Below are 22,007 nucleotides of genomic sequence, written 5' to 3' on the forward strand. Positions count from 1 at the left end.
CCTCTTGCCCTCATCCCCTTTGGTTACATTTGTCGGTGTCCTTTCTTTCCTTTTGCTCCTTTTTTCCCATTGCTTCTCTTCTCTGCGGTTTCTTTTTGTCCCCTCCATACATTATTTCCTTGACTCTACTTCCCTGCTCGTGGTGTGCCAGAGGCAACACAAATATTTTATTTTTTATTGTGAAACGTGGCCTAAACATTTGTGCCTGATTCTCTTTGAGCAAAATTTCAGCGCTACGTCTTTTGGCCCGAAGAGATATCGCATGCCTCTTTAAATGGAAGTAGGTAAGGCAGTATCTTGGTTGGCACACTTATTGCTTGAGTGTATGGTTTGCAGAGTTGAAAGTCAATCCACACGCAAGCGATTTGAGGTTGGCAGAGCAACCCCATAACTTGCGTGCCTTTAAAAGCGTGGCTTTCAAACGTACGGGTTTTAAATTGTATTATTTTCACCTGACTATTAAATGCACTAATGAACGCTGAAGTGCATGTTGCATTCATGAGTACTATTTTTAAATTAGCATTCACTTTCATTATGTTTGTACGTGCTAACCACAACAAATGCGAAACGCCACGTAGGCCAGGCCGTTAATTCTAAATTGAGTTTATATTTTTTTTCGGACGTCTCACTTTGCAGCTATTTATTAATACGGCTCGGTGTAAAGTAGAGAGAGGCATGCCGGTGTAGTATTTTATCCTACGATGCATTAAAACCAAAAGCAGAGGTCAGCAGGAGTTGGACGTGAAGTAATAAAACGCTCGTGTGGCAGCGCTTGCCACAATTGACTTGCCTGCCACACACAAACGAACCACGACATCTCGATGATAACGTCAAGGAGCATCAGCCATCACACAAACTCCGGTCATCCTTGCAGCGGCGTTTGGCTAGCCGTCGAACAAAGACGGTCACCCCATGGCGTGCTTTCAGATGTGCGTCTGCGTCCGTCTGGAACGCTCTTCCCTACGATATTAGGAAGCCACTGGAGCTATGCACTTTTAAATAATCTTCTAGGTTGGCAACTCATTTTTTATTAGTTTGTTGTCCTTGCCCCAGCACCTCTGATGAGCACGATTGGCTACACACGGTGCGAAACAAGTTCAACATACATACATACACACGTGCATACAAAACGTTGCGCAAAATCAATGTGAACCGCTCATGTTTTAAATTATCGCAGCATCCGAACGGGGTCCCACACACGTTGCACAACTCTGAACGGCGTGTCTCTGCGCCCGGGTTGACTCGCCGCCGTCTGCTCCGCCGCTTTTGAGAGCTGTCTGCTTACTGTTAACGTTGTTTGTCCTCCTCGCGGGGGGGGAGGGGGTCAAAAGAAAGGTCAAAAGTTCAAGGGCAAGGGCACAATCCTGCTGAAGTCACCGTACGACTGGGCAGCAGTTAATCGTTTATGCGTAAAACTGTGCAGAAGGGCCGTGCTGGCCGTTTGGCAGAGTTTTTTTTGTTAGCGACCTATTAGTGGAGCGGTGATGTGGCTAGGATGGTGTCTTAACGGCCTGGTTTTGTCATTGGTGATGTTGACACATTGCAACCAGGAGCTGATCTTACGGCTCACCCAACTCGGCGAATGCTCATGACAGCTGCTGATAGCACACGCCGCTGACATCACCTGTGGGTGAGAATCTAAGCCAGGTCGCTGGGTTTGTTGCGCAGACCACATCACAGCTTTCCAGACGTGCACATGCAAACATACTTTTAGTTTTGTTTCTCCTGCGGACAAAGTCACGCCAGGAATTGAACCGATGCACAGTAGCCACGGGCGTTGCATATTTTTTCAAGGGCCAGAGTATAATCTGGTAAAATTTATCACGCAGCCGGGCAGCAGTTAATTTTGTGCGTAAGTTTGTACGAAAAGGCCTTCTGTTTAGCCGTGCAGGCCGTTTAGCCAAGTGTTGTTCACGAACACCACGTCAAACGCAGGCTCTTAAGGAATTCCTGAACCTCTTCTTGCGATTGTAATTCTATGTATTCCTTTCTGGTTTGTTCACATCACGCATGGTGCGGAACGCATAATTTATAACTGGGATATTTATAAGACATTTACATATATATGTGCCGTGTAATTTATGCCTCTTATGCAATGGAATGAACCAAGATAAACATATGAAGCTTCAAGTTACATTGGCCACAATTGGACATTTTTTTGCCAGTTTTCAGGTGGCTGTTGCTCAAAAAATAAAAATAAAAATCTAAAATGTTATGCAGAAAGTCACACATGTTGCCCAGTGTGTTGGTTGCATGCTTGTTAGTTAGAATTATTGGAGGCAGGGTTGGTGGATCACACATGGATGGAGCCATCAAGCATGTGGAACATGAGCCTAACAGCTGAAAGCTGCTTCTAAGAAAAAGCACAGAAGGTCGGTTTCAGACTTATCTGAGGAGCTGAAGCACGATTTTCTCACAAATATGGACTTTCTCCTGGCACGTAGGTTTCCTCCCGTACATGGAGAGAAATATGAACGAATGGATTTGACCAAGAGTTGTGGACAAGGCTCTAATTGTGGTGTGCTGAGGGTTCAATGTAACTTCGAGGTGCAGTGGCGGCGTGGTGTGCAGCTCTCTGAACCTGGCGAGTTCAAATACGAGCCGTGGATAGCATCACAGCTCGTTTTCGAAGAGGCATATTTAAAATGCGAAAGGCCTATGACCACATTGTCCTCAGCGCGTCCAAAACACCTCGAATCTCAGAAGCTAAGCAAGGGTTGAGCCGGTCGTATCTCCTGACTCCCTCTCCCTTCACCAACGCGGACTGAGTGGCACGGTGAGCGATAAGAAGCGCGGATGCCTTCATCCAGCAGTGGAGTGTGCATTCTCTACCGCAGGATATGACACGATTTGTTTTGTGTCCTTGAGTTCGTGAGGGCAAGCGGTGGGCAGCCTGTGTCTTGCATTCACGTGGCGTCGGGGCCTTTGAAATATTGAGTTTTATACATATATTTGTTTCACCGAATTCGATAAAAATTGCTTTTATTGTTGTTTTTGTTGCTGACCCCTGCATGAGAGGATGTCTCTCTGGGTGGTTGGCTGTCCAGGTAGGTGGCTGTGGTGGCCAGTAGATCCGCTCGCTCCACCTGCCCGCCCGCCCACCCACCCTGGTCACCTTTTCAGATGTGAATTCCCCCCAACATCTAAAGGGAGTAGGATCGCCTCGTGTCCGAGATGCAGGCCTCTTTTCTGTTGGGACGCCCGGCTCCCATTAATCTCTTTTTGCGTTCGTCTTTTGTAAAAGAAAACAAATAACGCGCTCTCTCTTTGTCACGTGGGGATTGTCATTTTTTTTCTCCTGTTGAAGATAAGCTAATATGAGTGAAGCAGAAACGGCTCGGCCAGTCACACTTGCAGCTTTGATGCCTGCTGTAGATAAGTTACAGCAGAGTTCAAAACAGCCGATATATACCTCCACACATGTACAAAGACAAAGATCCCCCCATAGGCATACAGATCCTTGGGGGCAAGTGCTGTTGGCGAGCGCCTATTAAGGCCAGCACGGCACACAAGGGTTTGGTGGTGTGGCTGGAACAACACCGGGCCACCGATATCTGCCCATGGATGATGTTTATACTCATTTAAAGCTGAGTCGATCTAGGCAAGGCCCAGGATGTTTGCGACTGATCTTTCATAGCGCGGTGCGCTAAGCGCTACGCCACAGATGCTCGCGATATAGCATCATGTAAGATCGCCATGTATACAGTGTAGACACACAACAAACACGCACAGAACCGTCACATGCTTAAAACGGTGATGGTAGCGGTGTCCAAGCGTGTATTTACTTCATAATAGAGGTTGTTTGGGTTAGATCGCGGAAATATTTAAATGTGTCGTTAAAACCCGCCTTGTTCTGTTTACGTGACAACCTTTACGAGTTGGCTGTGTCGGGTGGTGGCGGTTTTAACGACACATTTATATGTTTATGCGATCTAACCCAAAAAAAGCTCTATTATGGATGATATTGGTCGCCAAAGCCTACGTGTGTATTTATTTATTCACTTTTTAATTGTCAAGTTTACTTCATATATCAATATTTTTAAAGTACTTTTAAATTATACGTCATGACAGAAAGTGTTATGGACAATATGTGGGTGCATTTTTCGACCGTAAAGCATTATATATTCACTCTCAGAGTAGACGCCACCACACAATGCCATGTCATTCTAACCTGTTTTTCTGCCAATCCGTGAGGTACCGGGTGTTTGACCCTGGCTGGTGATTTATATCTAACCTGGGTTTTTTTGTGATACACACTCGTGAAAAATCCAGGCATGATGATGCCAGGAGAATTTTCCGTGTGATATGAGGCGTTAGAAAATGCATCGTGTGTTATCAACCATCATGCAATGGACACAAATATAGTTTAGATTTCAAAAGTTGTTCAGCCATGACATTGTGATGCCATTTTTGTAACAGCTTCTTGAGATGTGGTTACATGCAGAGGCGTATTATTAATTGAATGTTGTAACGCTATCGGAAATAGTACGTGCAAATTAATAAGCGCATTTACTCTCTTTAACATTTGTCAATTCCCCTACACTGAAACTGTAATATCAGGAGACAAAATATCCAGGCAAATCTTTCGTAGAGCAGTGCCACGCTTCGTTTTAGAGGTCGGCCCACGGAAGCACTGAAGATATCACAGAGCTCCCTCCGAGTTCCCTTCACGTGACCTCTGGTCGACACAAGTAGAGGGGAGCGCTTTCGCACCCGCTGTGCATGTGAGAGTAATGTTCATCTAATCTTGATTTGGAGCTTTCGTGACTGCAGGAACCCACACTCTTTGGTTCTTTCGGTAAAGTCACGTAGGTAAAAAAATAATAATATATCACGACGTTTCGATCGCAACACAAGCGATCGTCCTCAGGCTCGCTGGTTCAGCAGTTGCACTGCTGGATTATTTTTTCCGCTTGAGGACCACCGCTTGTCTTGCGATCGAAACGTCGTGATTTATTATTTTTTGTTTTGTTTTATTTTATTATTATTTTACCTATGTGACTTTCCCGAAAGAACCAAAGCGTAATGTTCATCTAAGTTAACATCTCACCATGGTGGCGAGATGTTAACTACTTCGCCTGGTATACAGGAGGTCATGTGTTCAATCCCAACCCTCACGCATGCATATTTTGAGTATGCATGTCCTCCCTGTGGTCACGTGGATTTTTTCTCAGGGTCCTCTGGTTTGTCCCTCCACATTTAGAATCAACATCCGTTTGGAGTTTTTGGCTGCTATACATTTCCACGTGATAAGCCACTTCGTTGAGCTATAATGTGAGGCCAGGCCGCTTCTTAAAAAGAGCTACGCAGTTCAGTGGGTCTTACCTGGTGAAAATAAAAAAACTGTTTTTAGATTTAGATATTAAATTCTAAAAGCTTCACATTTAGTAAAATTAAGTGCGAAACCAATTGTAGTGTAATTGTTCTCTCGTGCACTCATTGGTGACTGGGCTGTGACCGTCAACTCACGACACTTGAGGACCCGGTTCAAAGCCAGGATATCAGGATAGCAGCAATAACCAGCTCAGCGCTCTGAAGATTATTTGACTGCTTTTATAACATCTCCCACATGTCGTATGCCACTTGGATGCGCTGTCATGTGTGGCCAGGTTGGTTGCCTCTGCAAAAGAGCAAATCGCTCAATGGGCTTTTAACTGGGAACTGGTAAATCAAATTTCGGAGCCTCCTGGCCACCTCTATCAAGCACACGTGGTCTTAAAGAAAGCGCAGCTCAGCACGTTGTGTTCACAGGGGAGCAACAGCTGAAAATAGTATTTTGAGAAATGCTTTCTCAGGCGGTTGAAATAAATCTTTGTGGTTCTGGAAATTAATTAACATCGTATTATTGTGATGTTTCTTTGATTTAGTGTCAAAAAAACGAACACTGGAATGATTATTATTGCCTGCTTAAACAAATGCTGCTGGAAAACTTTGGCCCAAACGATCCATTGGATGATAGACCCAAATATGATTTGACTTTTTTTGGGCTGTAGAAATAGACCGTTATAAAATGTACGTATTATATTTTCCCATAAAATACAGCAGCGTTGTATTACAGTTTATTGAGGCTTCTGAAATACGTATCCAGTGCCCCCTGAAAAAAAAAACCCAACGACATCCAAAATAAGCAGCAGTACTCACTGCAAGTTTATTCGTTTATTGTTCGGTATGAAAAAAAACACACACACACACACGTGGGCATGCATCGCCATTCCACTGTCATCATCTGGAAGCCAGCATTAGCCAATGCTCACATACGCAAAGCCAGCTAACTCTCTGGACATTGCTATAGCACAAAGCACATCTTATGTTTCAGCATGAATTACGGGTGATACGTGGGATTATGTGATTATTGGCGGGTCACCCCGATGCAGTGGTAGCATGCCGGGGGTTACAGTCCCGATCGTCTGGGTTCAATCCCTGCTCGAGGAGGTCCATGCTTTGGGATTGTGTGTTTTTGTTTTCTTTTCTCGACACTCTTGCCTATGGGTCCTCATTCAGAAACTCGGTTTGTCTGTTTGTGGATCATAGTCAGTCGGTCACAGCACTCACTTATTTTTTGTGTTGGACAAGATTGAGTACGTTTAACACGGAGTAGGCTTTTGCGACCGATATCATCCATAACACATGTTCTTTTTGGGTTAGATGCAATAAATATAAATGCGTCGTTAAACCCGTCTCCACCCAACAATGTCAATTAGTGAGGTTTGTCACGTAAACAGAACGTGCCAATTCGTTATCAGTGCAGCACACCGGTGTGTTGGAGAGCAAGTCCACAACATTTACAATCTGATCAGGTGGACATCCAGATCTGGCTGTCCGCCTGATAATGCTCGTTGTAATTACTGCCAAAAAGTCGTACTCAAATTGTAAATGTTGTTGATTTTCTCTCCAACACACCGGTGTCCTGTACTAGTGACGAAGTGTGGCTGGTTTAACGACACATTTATATATTTACGCTGGAAGGTTGAATAAAGAAGGGATCATTCCGACTGGAGGAACCAGGGACCCGTGATATTAATTACGAGATATGTATGCGCGCGTGTGACCTTTGGCTAACGTGCTAATCTCATGGGATTTTACATTTTCTTTTTGAGTTGAGATTTCAGAATTGTTTTGTAACATTGAGAAACATCCATAACACTTGCTGGGGACAAGTGGAGCCTGTGAGAAGAGAACCACCCCATGTTGGCTTGAGTAGGACAGCCCCTTGACATGACCCTACACAGGAACAATTGCCAGCATTGGAATGGCCCACCACGTAATAAGAATTCGCCAGAGGAATTTGGAATTTCCCCCATTTGGACACTAGCCACCTTGACGTCGACTTTATTGGCACCTTCTATTATCATGATTGGCTATGTACGGTTTGAAAAAAGTTCAACATACGTACATACATATGTACATACATCCGATAGCAGTGGCTCACGCACTGGCACGCACACACACAGACAACAATCACCCCGTAAAGACTTTAACAGACTGTTTGGGCAAGTGCTGCTAGCGAGCACCTATGAAGGCCGGCACGGCGCACGAGATGATGGGTGGCCAGCACTGCTCGCTCAACTCACTCACACACACACACACAAGCGCGCGCACTCATGCAAACAAGTGAGCGGTGTTGCATTGACCGCCCGGCCCCTCCCTGCATCGCCCCGCATGGCAGGTGGGCACCTTCCGCACGCGCGAGGGCGAGTACTTCATGGAGCCCGCGCCGGACGGGGAGGGCGTCCACCGACGGCCGCACTTCATCTACCTGCGGGACGCGGGGCGCACTGCCACGCCGCGCGTCAACGCCTCCTGCGGCACCGCCGGTGAGAGGGCGGCCACCAAATGCCACGGCATGCACAAAGACAAAGATCACCCGTATAGCCTGTGGCAGGCTGTTGGGGAAAGTGTGGTTAGCGTGCGCCTATGAAGGTCCACACGGCGCACGAGGGGTTTGGTGGCCGGCACCACGCCCGGCCGCCTTTGTCTCCCAGTGGCGATGTTTACACATCGCACAAGGTGCTCATTTGAGGCTGAGTCGACCTAGGGAAGGCCCAGGATCGGTTCAAATAATCGCCACTGATGTCGGGTCGCTGGGTTCGTAGCGCAGTGCGCTCACCACGGCACTACCGTTCTCCGGCATGCACGCACGCACGCACACGTGTGAGAAGCGTGTTCGTTCATTTTGATCCGTTACCCTCTGTCACAGTGAAAACGTGCCCAGGACCACACTTGAAAATACAACTCAAAACGCAATAACACCAGCACGATAAATCTTGCAAGTTCCTCCGTTATTTTCGCCGCGTGAATAATACATACGGGCATGCATCACCATTCCACTGTCATCATTTCGAAGCCAGAATTAGCCAACGCTCACATCCACATTGCCAGGTTACTCTATGCCCATTTCTACATACAGCACACAGCACATCTTACATTTCATTATGAACTGCATGTGGTGCGCAGTGTTATGTGGTTGTTGGCAGGTCATCATGACTCAGTGGTGGCATGCTGGTGCGACGGTCCCGGCAGTCGAGGTTCAATTCCTGTTTTGGGATTATGGTTTTGTTGCCTGCGATTTTGACACTGTGGGCCTTTGGACCTCCCAGTCACCGTGCAACGTAGAGGCGCAACGTTGGCATGTGGTTGGAACCATTCGCCCAACGTTGGGCAAACCTTGAGCCAACCTTGGGCCAATGTTCTATGTTTTCAGGGCTGTGCTCAGCAACTTGGTCGACCCACGAGTTTGGCCAACCTAACAGTCACAATTAAAAAATTGTCCTAAAATTATACAGTGGGTGTAATTGCATTTGTATAGTGTAATTGAGAAATCATGCGCCGTGTTATTCAGCACGATATCTAACGTTTGACTTTGCGTGCTGGGAGCTTATTCAGTTCATTCTTCCGAAAGCTATGAAACACAAATGTGAAAGCCACCCTCGCGAGCCGATGGTTCAGCACATACACACAACTCAGTGCGCCATCGCTATCGCAGTGTGAATTAAAAAGGTGCTTCATTTGAGTGTATCCAAAATCGTGGTATTTTATGAGCATTTCTCTCTCATTAAGGAAGTTGGAAACGTGTCCTTGCGTTCATTTCTCAGTCTGCTTGTCCTGGTGAGGGTCGCGGCAATAGCGTGTTGAGTAGGACGGTCCACACCTCCCTTTCCCAGACCAACTGAGCGACATCGTCCCATCAGCGTGTCCTGGGCCAGCCCCGGGGTCTTCGCCCAGTGGGATGTGCCCGGTAGAGTTCCAGGGGGGGTCGACCGGAAAATGTTTATTATCTTTGAATTACAGTTCTATTTTGTTGACACAGTCTAGCCGATTCATCAACAAGAACCAAGGGAACTCCTGGTAGATGTGCGCAATGCAGTGTGGGTAAGAGTGCTCGAAGCCACGTGATGCCCCCCTCTGTGGGTTCTTCTCTGACGTTCTTCACGGAGATCGTGTTCATTTCTCGGCGAGAAATGAACGGTATCTCATTGAGGGATTGCTGGAACGGCTGTTATGCAGTCATTGACTTGTGTGTGCAATGTCACAAGTTTGTTGAGTTGGTGGGTCGTCAGAAAGGGTTAGTAGATCGTATCGCTCCCCACACCACTTGGCCTTAGTTCGTAGGCTGGCTTTTTGACGAAGCCAATACACGTACAGAATCTAAATAATAATAATTGCTACCCTTCGCAATATACTGCTGGATGAAGGTTGGTGAATGGAGGGAGGAGACGGTGACTGGCTCAGATTTTACTCACCACTGATGTCAGCTGTGGCTGGAAATCAAACTGAGGTCAACAGCTTAGAGTGGAAATCACTGTGTCCCACCGTTCCACCCACCGTATCGCATTTGGTATTGACTTATAGCTGCAGGATTTTTAACGCAAGACCGGCCAACGCATTGCCCTAGATCACGTTAAAAGGTAGGGAGGCAGGTGGCAGTTTAGAGGGTGGGCAGTGCTCTTTGGGTCTAGAATTAAATTGGAAGCATCCGCCTGGTCTCATGTATATACTCTGCCAGCATTGGTCCCAGGCTATGTGATCGTACTCATGCGAGTATGTTATTCAATATCTCTCCCAAGGAAATCGATAGTGGCTCTGGAGAGATTGGTTGCCACCACAGAGATTTTGAATTTTCACCACGGTGTCTATTTTTCTTTTTTAGTCCATCAGATGAAATATAAAGCCACGCAAAGGTTCACACATTTACAAGAATTTTGGACGGGAAATAACTGTTATCATCTTAACTTCAAAGAGCACGCAAAGGTTCATGGAAAGGTGTTGGTAGGCCCGCAGGTTTTCACCGAACCTGACAATTATCCCACATACGTGCACCACCACTCGGCAACACATTCAGTACCGACGGTGCCTGACCTTTGAATTCGACTCGCTTACTTCCAACATTGAGTCGCCTTCGCTCAACACGAATGCCAGAATTCCGTCAAAGCGTGAAAGCAAAATGTACAGTGAATCGGCCCCCCGATGTTTTCACACAGCAGGTTGGTGTGATACATTAAACGGCCCATCACATGCCCGCATTGCCCTTGGATTTCCAATACTGTGCAATCACCCATATGCATATTTGTGTCTGTGTGTATTTGTGAGCAACCTGATAAACCTGATAATATATACAACAGCAAGGAAGAAAAATTATGCATACGTATGAATTATCTGACACTTTCTAACATACTTTTTTTTACTGTAGTTTGTGTTTCCAAGTTGTGGGAATTCCTTTGGTCACAGTTTTTAATCGGACACGTCTTTAATAGAAACACCACTATTCGCTAAAGTTGTATTTAGAATCATGTCTGTGAGCGTTATCGTGGCCCACATTATGCACAGATCTCTCTGTCCGTCTCTCTACCACGTTAACCAATTATAATAAATAACACCTGATAATTATAAGCTTTACAATAATGGGATAGCTTTACCCATAGGCGGAGTTTCACGTCTATATTGTGGGGGAGGGGGGGTTGCTTTGTCACTCACATTAGGAATCTCAAGTGCATATGATTAATTATTTTTTCATCGTAATTGTAAACTGAAATTTAATTCATAAAGGTGTCCAGTTTGGGCGGGGGCGTTGCCCCCACCCCCGTGTCCACCTGCAAACTCCGCCCCCCATGGCTTTACCCTGCAAATGACAGCCAATCAATCAGCAATCAAGGCTGGCTATCAACACGTTCCTTCGGAGTGGGCAGGTAGGAACTTGGTTGGACAGCGCGGCGTTCGGGGGGGGGGGGCAGTTGGATGAGTGGGCGTGTTTACCTTCCCCCCACCCTCCCCGACATCCTCAACCCCCTTAACTATCGGCCCCTCCCCCTTGCTTAGGCACCTCCCCTTACCCCCCTCCCTCAGGCCCCTCTGCTGACCCCCCCTCCCTTAGGCCCCTCCCCTGACCAACCCCCCCACATATCCTTATGCCCCTCCCCTGACCCCCCTTCCCTTAGGCCCCTCCCCTCTCCGTACCCGGCAGTAGGTCTCCACCAATCAAAGAGCTGTTTGTATTATATATTTATTTATGCACGATAGACAGACAGACAAATAATCCCTGGTGGGCAGTGTGGAACATTGTTCATATCTGTAAAATCCGGTTCATCCACGTGGCTGCTCAGGTGATGTAGTGACACCTCCTGAAGCACCCAGATCTGAGCCTTTGCCGCCCAACACCTCAGTGCTGGATGTACTCTCCAGCGAAACTTCGGACACAATCGTCGCAACGTCGCTCGCTATTCAACATGACCGGTTTCGCTGAAAAACAGGATCACACTTGCACGTTTTGCCCACGAGACGAATGTAATTGTTTAGCTTTGTCGGGTAGTGGGGCTTTGTAGTTGTAATTGAGATTATCCCGCACGCTCTAACCCCAAAAATAAACCAATTTTGAATCAGCGAGTTTCCCCTTTGCGCATTACATGCGTGTATTTATTATTTGGAAGAACATCATGTTCATCTTTAATTTTCTCCTTCCTGCATTGTTCAATTTCCGGGATGCCCGCTGGATAATCGCTGAGTGGGTAGCACACACGTTGCATCTGTTAGTTGTCAGTAGATTTGTCCATCGTGCAAGCTAATTCATTCCAACAGTACAAACCTTATCCCAGACATGAACGGTGCATTCCGGTACGGACAAATGCACATGCATATGTGAGGTTTTTTTTACGTAACAAAAAAAAACGAGTGAGTCTGTATCTAGTATGTACACCTATCTCTCTAACAATTGGAATTAACATACTTTGCCTTGCCATGTGTCTCAGTGATCAGGTCTATCGGTGTTTGCAGTGAATTTGTTTTTATCAAACTGGTTTGACAGCTAGCGGGCTGGACTTGCAACCCAGAGGTTAGTCGTTCGACCTCCCGGCGTGGCAGTAGAAGCAATGGGCACATTTCTTAAATGTCCCCCCCCGCACATCTGTCAACCCAGAAGTACAAATAGCTAACCACAGTTAGTTGATCAGGAGGTCACGTGGTGTGGTGTGGTAAAGTGTGGGGACTCCCACCTCTTCCTAGATGTCTGGCCAGCAATGGAAAAGTAGGCCAAATACCCTCTAGAGGGGCGCTTTGGAGTTATCTCTCTGTGGGGTGGTCCAGATATCTTGTGACACCCATTTAATGTGCTACTACTCAATATTGATTGAAAAGTAAGGTTTATTTCAAACAGAAATGAATATGCAAAGGATAAAACATGTTAAGGGTCAATTTATTGGAGGGGGTCACAATATATCTGTACGACCCCGTACAGCGGAAGTGCTTCTGCCGGCAATGGTTTGAGCAAGCAATTGCAGGGCTTCTCCTTTACCTTTGTGTTTTAGCAAACAAATAAATAGCGAGATGTGCAAGCCAACGCAAACAAGGGCTTGCCACCTCTCGACCAATTACAAACATCGACTGGGCATACAATCAAAACAATAACAACCCATCGCCTGCCTCCACTTTATTGTTCCGAGCAGTCTTGCGGAGGAGCTCTGCTAAACCCTCACTCACGGCGTGGGAAACACCGGGAGGGCAAGGGCGAGAAGCCGTGTAAGTTGGGCTGGGCTGGGCTGCCGTTGGTATAAGTTGGGCTGGCTGGGATTGGTGTTGCTGTAAGTTGGGTTGGCTGGCGTTGGTGGGAGCAAGCGGGTGGAGGGAGGGCTGTGACACTTGCCGCAGTGTAAATACAAAAAAAAACGCAGCGGTAGTGGCTGCGATTGCTATGGCAATGTCTGTGAGCAGTGGTGGGCTGCCTGCCACGTGTTTAAATTGGCCCCAATGTAAATGACGACGAGCAGTGCGGCGGGAGTGCGGGACAACGCCTTGGGTCTCAGACAATCTCTGTGCAGTAGCCTGCAGCTCAGGTTGAGTAGTGCAAGTGAGAATGCCATTTTAACACGTAGGCTTTCGCGACCAATATGATACATTAGAGTTTTTTTTGGGTGAGATTGCGGAAATATAAATGCGTCGTTGTAACCGCCACCACCCGACACAGCCGAGGTTTGTCACGTAAACAGAACATGCCGATTCGTTACTAGTCCAGCACACCGGTGTGTGGGTTTACTCTCCAACAAACCTTACACATTTTTGTCGGGTGGTGGCGGGTATAACGACACATTCATACTTATGCGTTCAAACCCAAATCACCTCTATTATGGAGAATGCCATTATTGATGCTTAAACACACACTAACCCCACCGCCTCATCCCTCATCTCCGACCAATGGGAAAAAGGTTTTTGACGAAATTTGTGTATTCGACTTAAAGGTACAGGTGCAGCCCTGCAATTTCTAGAAGGGCTCCAATTGCTTTAGAGAGCTCACCGTGAGGGTCATTTTGGCCTTCTCTTGCAAGCTGGCCAGGCGACTTGGGAGAAGTGGAAGCACCCACACTTTACCCCACCACGGGCGACTTTCCAATTGACTAACCGGCGTAACCATTGTACTGCTGGGTGGACAGAGGCCTCGTGGCGTTAACCCAACAGCTGACGGACGATGTCTAATTTACAAAAACTAGTCTCGCCGGGTGAGACTCACCGCTGGCCTTAAAAGATGAGTGGCCTTTTCACCGTCAATTTGCTCACGCAATACCACTCGGCCTGCAAACGAATGTGGGGTTTTCAGACCGTTTCTCTGACGTGGAATACATTTCAGGGGAACATTTAAGTGTCGATAAGCAGGCACCCGTTAAACCGTACGAGTCAGCCCGGTAAAAAATGTTTTTTCACACGATTCAAACACAATGGGGCTCAAGTGCACAATCGGCGTGGCCCGCACATTGAAGTGGCCGATGATTAATTAGTTCCTCCGTTGCAAATCCCCACTCGAGTCTTCGAGGCCACACCTGAGACGCGCCTGTTGGGGGAGACATGAATGAAGGGAGTTCGTCATTTCTGGGGCTGATCTGGGTGGAGCCTCGTTCGGTTTCCTGCCCTCGCAAACCAAGCCACTGTTAGGAGCTTCGCGCAGCAGAGGCTCGTTGAGGTTCCAATGCGGGGAGAAAAGTGGGTGGGAAGGCTGTTCACACTCCGGCCTTTCCTGCCTTGGCTTCGGTTAGCCAACGCGGTGGGTTCTGCCAATGCACGCCAGTCCGCCGGCAGAATTGTATAGCGAGATACGACCGTGCCCGACCGGTGCTCACTGAGCTGCATTGGCTTCCGGTTGGCCGAACGAAGACGTTTCGACGTCGCAGCTCATAATGCACAATAGTTCAATCTTAATTTTAGAACTTTCGTGACTGCAGGAATTATGATTTGTTTCTTTCGGTTAAGTCACGTCTAAAGATAAAATAACAAATTAAATTAAATAATAGAATACGACGTTTCGATTGCAACACAAGCAATCATCATCAGGTATAATGAAATAGCGACATAAAATCTAACCAGAAAACTATAGACAGACATATTAGCAGACAGATATCACCAAGATACATAGCGAGATCAATGAGTGGTCAACAGACGTGGTGCTGCGAATGCGATGCCTGATTTTCAGGCTTGCTTGCCGTGCCATCGCATTCGCAGCACCACGTCTGTTGACCACTCATTGATCTCGCTATGTATCTTGGTGATATCTGTCTGCTAATATGTCTGTCTATAGTTTTCTGGTTAGATTTTATGTCGCTATTTCATTATACCTGATGATGATTGCTTGTGTTGCAATCGAAACGTCGTATTCTATTATTTAATTTAATTTGTTATTTTATCTTTAGACGTGACTTAACCGAAAGAAACAAATAATGCACAATAGTTGTGCTGGTTTCGTCAAGGAGCATAAGCCATCATCACGCGAGCTCCGGCCGTCCTCGCAGCGGAGGCTTTTGGCTCGCCATCCGGCAAAGACGGCGGTCACCGCAACGCGCGGCGCTTTCAGGTGCGCCTTTGGCGGCCGTCTGGAACGCTCTTCCTTCCTATATTGGGAAGCCACTGGAGCTGTGGCACTTTAACATGTATCTTGAAAACCCATTTCTTTAGAACTGCTTTGTGTTTTAGTTTGTTGCCCTTCCCTCGCACCCCCGATTAGCACGGTTGGCTGTGTATGGTGTGAAAGAAGTTCAACATACATGCATGCGTCAGCACGTGCACAGCGCTATGTAAATCCACCGCTGGATGAGAACCTCCCCATGCTGTGCGGGTCGTAAGGGGTTGTTTGACCATACTTCATCACGCTGGTGGTCCTTGTGGATTGGTGATGGTAGGGGGCAGTATCAAGATGCTGCACAGAGCTAAAGCAAGCACGTAATTAACTCAAGCACTCAAGCTATTCTAAAACCGAATATAAGCCACGCAGGCTCATGATTTAACCACAGCTACAAATACCCTCCTATACTCCCAAAACACAAAACCACATAAATTAAGAAAAATATGTTATGGCGTGATTTGAGTAAACCGTGAATTTCCGTAATAGATTTTGCTTCGCTTCCCTGCTCTTGCGCCATTAATTGGCGTGCCGGGAGAATGAATGAAGCAGCCCCTGGATTATTATTATTATTATCCCCCGGTGCTCGTGGGCAATACTAATCCGGATGGCGAAACAACCCTTGGTGACATTAGCTGTGCTCATTTAGAAGCTTGACATTCTGCCTAATCGTAAAATACGCCACCAATTTATGAATCATCATGACCACGCACCGAAACATTTTGCGTATTGCATCCCCCGACATGCAGAAGAGAAACAGAGTCTCTCCGGCTCTCTCTTGTCTTGTTCAATCATTCACCCTGTTAGGCACGACCTATTGAACCGAACGTACTCTTAAGTACTGCATTGACTCGCATCACAATTGTGTCCTTCACGGCTAAAACAAATCCCCCACCTCAAAAGAATGAGCGCTTGCGTCATCTGCTTGTGGTAAGAAAATGTCATGTTAAAGCAAGTTCTGACTCACAATTCCATTCACTTGGGTTGGGTGCTGTCATCAGGAAGGAAAGCGCCCACCAAGACGCAAGTATTATTCATCAATAAGAGACCTCGCTGCCTATAGTTCTACTGCAACGTGCGTTATATATTTTTCACTGTGGATGCAGGTAATTGTAAAATGTTGACTCTTAGTGATGCATATATCTATGTTTGTTGAACTTATTTAGCATCGTACGAAGCCAACCGTGCTCATTGGAGGTGCGGGGGAAGGACAACATCACTATATATATCACAAAGCAGTTCTAAAGAAATTAGTTTTCAATTTAGATTTTTAAGTGCATAGCTCCAGTTGCTTCCTTATGTCGGAAGGAAGAGCGTTCCAGACGGCCGCAGAAGCACATGTGAAAGTGCGCGATGCAGGTCACCACGTTTTATTTGATGGCAAAGTGAAAATCCGCTGCGAGGATGACCAGATGTCAAGAATAATGGAGTGGCAACCAATGAATCTAAAGTGTCAGAGAGAACGTCCAATGAAGATACGGAGCGATGAAATCATTTGATGTGCGGTTGCGAAGAGGATTATTACATCGCAAAATTTCGTGAGGTGGCAGCCAATTTGAAAGGCCTTCATCTAACCGTGGCTTGCCCCATGGCTGATGATCGCAGCTCCGATTGGCATGGTTCGCTAAGTATGGTGCAAGAGAAGTTCAACATACAGAATGATGATGATGATGACAGTCAAGCAAATGTCTGTACTAGTCTGCATTGAACGGCTCACAAAGAGTTCATACATAACTATTGCCCATAGCATGAGGGAGCCTAACAGCATTTACTTTTGGGCCTGACTCTACTCGTGAAAGTTGACACCAGCACAAGAGTCGCTTGGACTGGACAAATTCTACTCAAAACAAAATTGGTCCAGAAAGTCTGTAAGTTCATGGGCCTCAATCGTAGGACATTTTATTTTTGTCTCATTTGTTTAATTTACTCATTCGCATTTTTCTATGTGTGTGTATATTATATTTGCTCACACACTTTCTTTTTCGCGTGAGCGCTGTGCCAGATTATGATTCTGCATTTTCTATAACTTTGCACCACCTCAAGCACGAAAACAACATGGTATCAGCGATGGTGTAATGTGATGTCGCAGTGAGAGAATGTTGGCAAAACGGATGACTCGATGTCACATTAAAAAAACCTGCATTCGTGGGGCACTGCGAATTCCAATGCGGACAGGGACATTGACTTAACCCTTGGTCTAATCCAGGGGTCGGCAACCTACGGCTCCGGAGCCGCATGCGGCTCTTTACGGGCTGCTTCTTGACGATATGTACGTATGTACATAGATGCATTGCGGCTCTTGAAATACTGAATTTTGTACCGAATTGGAAAGAAATGGCTCTTCTTGTTATTTTGGTTGCCGACCCCTGGTCTAATCCCTCCTCTTGTTGGGTTTGACGAGGCACTGCTGCTCCACAGCTTGCTTATTAAGGGACACTCACATTCTCTGGTGGTAGTAGTGATGCTGCAGAGCTGTAATGGTAAGCACACTGGGCTTGCAATCCAGACGTTGCCGGTTCGATTCTAATTTCCTGGAGTGGCAGTTGGAAACAGTGGGCAGGTTTCTGGGGGCCCCGCGGTGACGAGATGTTAACTCCCTCGCCTCGTATACACGGGGTCGTGGATTCGATCCTGACCCTGACGCCTGTATATTTGGAGTTTGCGTGTCTATCTCCCGCATGGTGATGTGAATTTTTCTCCAGGTCCTCCGGTTTTCCCCTCCACATTTCGTAGCATGTGTTTAGAGTATTTGGCTGAAATAAGCGCCTTGAGCTATCATTTGTGGCCAAGTCGCTTCTGAAATCGAGCTACATGTTCTAGATCTGAAGACGGAAGCTTGTATTGCCTCCGAAACGTCGTGAGTTTTATTTTATTTTTATTTTACTTTTATTAATTTCATTTTTTTTACCTACGTGACTTTACCGAAAAAACCTAAGAATATCGAGCTACATAGCTCAGTGGGCCTTACCTGGTGAAATAAAAAAAATATTTTTTTTCATTTCACCATATGGCCTTTAACAGACTGTTGGGGCAAGTGCTGTTAGCGAGCACCTATAAAGGCCCGCACGGCACACGAGGGGGTGGGTGGCCAGCAGCACGCCTTGCCACCTTTGTCTCCGTAGTGACGATATTTACACATCATAGCAGGCACTGATTTGAGGTTTATCCGGCCAAGTAGAGGCCCACACGCATTTCCCTCCATCAATGTAATTGAGAAATGACGGCAAGCAGAATGGAAGCTAATGTCGAAAGAACTGTTTTAAGTGCCTTCCAAGATCATACGAAAAAAAGGTCGTTTGAAGGAAGCATAAAAAATACCGCATAACAGATGCGCTTAATAGAGTTCTGCAAAACAAGAGATGTCTGTTGGAGTCTCAGTGTGCACTATTTTATTGTGCACTTAGTAAGTTATGTAATCTGTCCGAGAGGCACAGCCTTGGAGTGTGCGGGATCAAATCCTGGTCAATGTTTCTACACGGCCATTCGTCGCTCTGTGGTTGATAAAATCAGTACCATTGTGTGAGCAAATGCACGGCCATTCGTCGCTCTGTGGTTGATAAAATCAGTACCATTGTGTGAGCAAATCAGCAAGCAGAGTTAGTCCTATGGATAGACTCACCCCTGCCATAGTAATGTGTAATTGCTACCACTGGCTCAGGACTCTAAACATGTGACGAGTGTTCCTCCACACTCAGTTGATTGGGAAAAAGTTGAATATTTTTTTATTGAATACATCTGTTTATACCTCCGATTAGCGCCGTTGGCTACGTACGGTGCGAAAGAAGTTCAACATACGTACATAAATATACAATGCCTATAATAAAGTATGCAAAGCAGATCACACGATTTCGCATGACACTTTGAAAAATGTTTACCCACGCTCGATTTCGGGACTATTTTTGAAGCTTGTCCTGTACGCATGTACTTCAGTTATATGTGCGCTTGAAGCGATAAAGCCCACATCATTCTGCCACTCCACCACCATGGCACTTTTAAATTTCGATTTTAAGCTTTAAAAAATTATTTTGTCAAGGCGCTCTTCGCCCCTCCATCCCAGCTTAAATAGTCGCTCCAAGCCTGGGGCGTGTCATTCAGACTCTGTCTTCTCGACAGACCTGTTCTCCACCTGAGGACGGCTACTTGCGTTGTGGCCGAAACATCGTGAGAATTATTTTATTATGTTTTATTTTTATTATTTTATTATTTCCATTCTACGTGACTTTACCGAAAGAACCAAGAAGACCATGGCACCTGTTCAGATGTCACCCGCCGCTCGGGTTGGCTGACTGGGGCTTGCACCAGAAATCGACCCTCGTGTTTGCCCGGGGGGGTTCAGAGTGAAGTGTGCGCTGACCACCACAACACAAACCTCCACTACGTATAGACACACACACACACACACGTGTACTACAATCTCGCATTTATACTCTCGCATCTCAAATTATGATGATGTGCACATTTCGATTTAAAGCTTTCGTGACTGCAGGGATTCATCTTCTTGGTTCTTTCGGTAAAGTCACGTAGAAGGGAAATAATAAAATAATAAAAATAAAACATAATTAAATTAAATTCTCACCACGTTTCGGCCACAACGCAAGCAGCCGTCCTCAGGTGAAGAACAGGTCTGTCGGAAAGACAGCGTCTGAATGACGTCTGAATGACGCTGTCTTTCAGACAGACCTGTTCTTCACCTGAGGACGGCTGCTTGCATTGTGGCCGAAACGTCGTGAGAATTATTTTATTATGTTTTATTTGTATTATTTTATTATTTCCCTTCTACGTGACTTTACCGAAAGAACCAAGAAGATGTGCACATTACTATGGTAAGTCGTGTGCGCATTTTTTAAAATAATTATTTGCCTTGCGTATTGTTCTTCCCATATCTTTTTAACCACACCTGTTATTCGATATAATTCTACACCTGTCTCTACCTCTCTGGCCTCTTTATGATGTTGTGAGGAAGGGCCATTGCCCGAAACGTCGGCTATTAGATATATTTTCTCTCTAAGGCCACCGTGTTGTCGACGAATGTGTCGAGGTTTTTTTGTTGTTGTCTTTATCTCGTGCACCACTGCAAGTGCAGTGTCACCGAATACAATCTGTTGCTTTATAGCTCCCACGTCAGCTGCTGAGAGCTGCGGTTCAAATAGCTAACATTAGTTAATGAGTACGGAAGTCTGGGGCTCAAATCTCATGGGAATCAAACCTCGGTGACCCCGCGAGCTTCAATCGGCTGCAGATTTTGGTGTGAAAGTCGGTCTGATGCGAACCTACAGCAGTTGGCCCTGCGACATTGAAAAAGCCCCCCAGAAAGGAACAAACTTCCCTGTGAAACTTCCTTCCACCAAATCCCTGCGACCTTTTGAAAGGGTGTGGTTTCTCTTGGACGCAGCGTCGTTCGGAACAATGACACACAAATTGGACCGCGTGTAGCTCATTGTTATATACAAAGAGGAGGGAGAAAGAGAAAAAAATCCCCGTAGTTTTAAAACCACGATAACACGTGCTGTGTTTTTGTGCTTCCCGTGTATATTCATTACGTTCAAACACATGCCACGTTCATATGCTTGTTAATAAGTACAACGTGTGATCCACGTGAAGCCGTGTTATGCGCGTATCACTTTATTATTAATTTTTGTCGGAACGGTGGCGCATCGCTTAGCGCACGGTGCTGCGAACCCGCACACCCGAGTTTGATTACCGGTCGTGGCTGACATCAATGGCGAGTGAAGTCAGAACGGGTCCTGGTCACCTGCCTCTGCAGGTATGGCCAAAGAAAGTCCTCATCGCTGACTTGGCATGTGGAGACCTTCATCCAGCAGTGGAGTTGCAAAAGAGCTGTGAATTACCACCGTAATTATCATTGTGTGTGTGTGTAAGCTGGGAAAATCTGGAAATATGATTGAAATTTTCGTCTCGCGATGTGGAAGGTTGCGAGTTCATTTCCTGGTCGTGGGTCGACTCACCCAGTCATTCCTCGGGGATCAGTAGGATGAGTAACACTTTCCGGTAAGTTCACAGCAGTTGTCCTCAGGCTTAACTTGTTCCTGCCATAGGAATGTAGAATCTATATCAGTTGATCAAGCCTCTCAACAATAGGTGAGCAATGTGCCTGCCAACACACTCATCTAATTGAAAAAAAATGAAAATTGTATGCGTATAATTTACTTTCATATCTATATGAACATTATACACGCACAAAAATGGGTAGTGATTCAAAATGATTAGTAATTTCCATCGGAAGGTGAGCGCGGACATAGTTTAAATTGCACATGGGTATATATACAGTGTTGGTAAATAATTACGTTGATGCGCATTAGCCACTTTGTACAAGTTTACTTCGGTGTAAGACCAGAGCTGATGGTTTGCTGCTACTGTCATCATCTGCTGACTTTGATAGTTGGAATGGGGACCCATGCAGCGCATGATGCACACGACAGAAACAATGCAATCGTTCATAAATGCGGTCTATTCTCTTGTATAAATGCAGATCTTGTGCTTGGATTCAGGAATGTTTTAGAGTTTATTCTCGCGAGCGGCATAGTTTTGTTTCGAATCTCTCTGTCGCTCGCTCGCTCTCTCTCTCTCTCTCCGGGTGATTTCATTTGCAGTGAAATTCGCCGAAACTTTTTTTGCCCAC

The 22,007-nt window shown here is 46.1% G+C and overlaps 1 protein-coding gene across 2 annotated transcripts in view; it reads left to right on the plus strand.

The window, feature by feature from the left end:
- The window catches only part of LOC144944286 (A disintegrin and metalloproteinase with thrombospondin motifs 9-like), a 176,465-nt gene that overhangs the window by 14,341 nt on the left and 140,117 nt on the right, over positions 1 to 22,007 (plus strand). For both annotated transcript variants that reach the window (XM_078872311.1, XM_078872312.1), the window contains exon 3: positions 7,667 to 7,814. In XM_078872311.1, the coding sequence (XP_078728437.1) occupies positions 7,667 to 7,814 (148 nt within the window). The remainder of the gene's footprint in view (positions 1 to 7,666; positions 7,815 to 22,007) is intronic.

The sequence above is a fragment of the Lampetra fluviatilis genome, chromosome 34 (genome assembly GCF_964198595.1).
Source record: "Lampetra fluviatilis chromosome 34, kcLamFluv1.1, whole genome shotgun sequence".
Lineage (NCBI taxonomy): Eukaryota > Metazoa > Chordata > Hyperoartia > Petromyzontiformes > Petromyzontidae > Lampetra > Lampetra fluviatilis.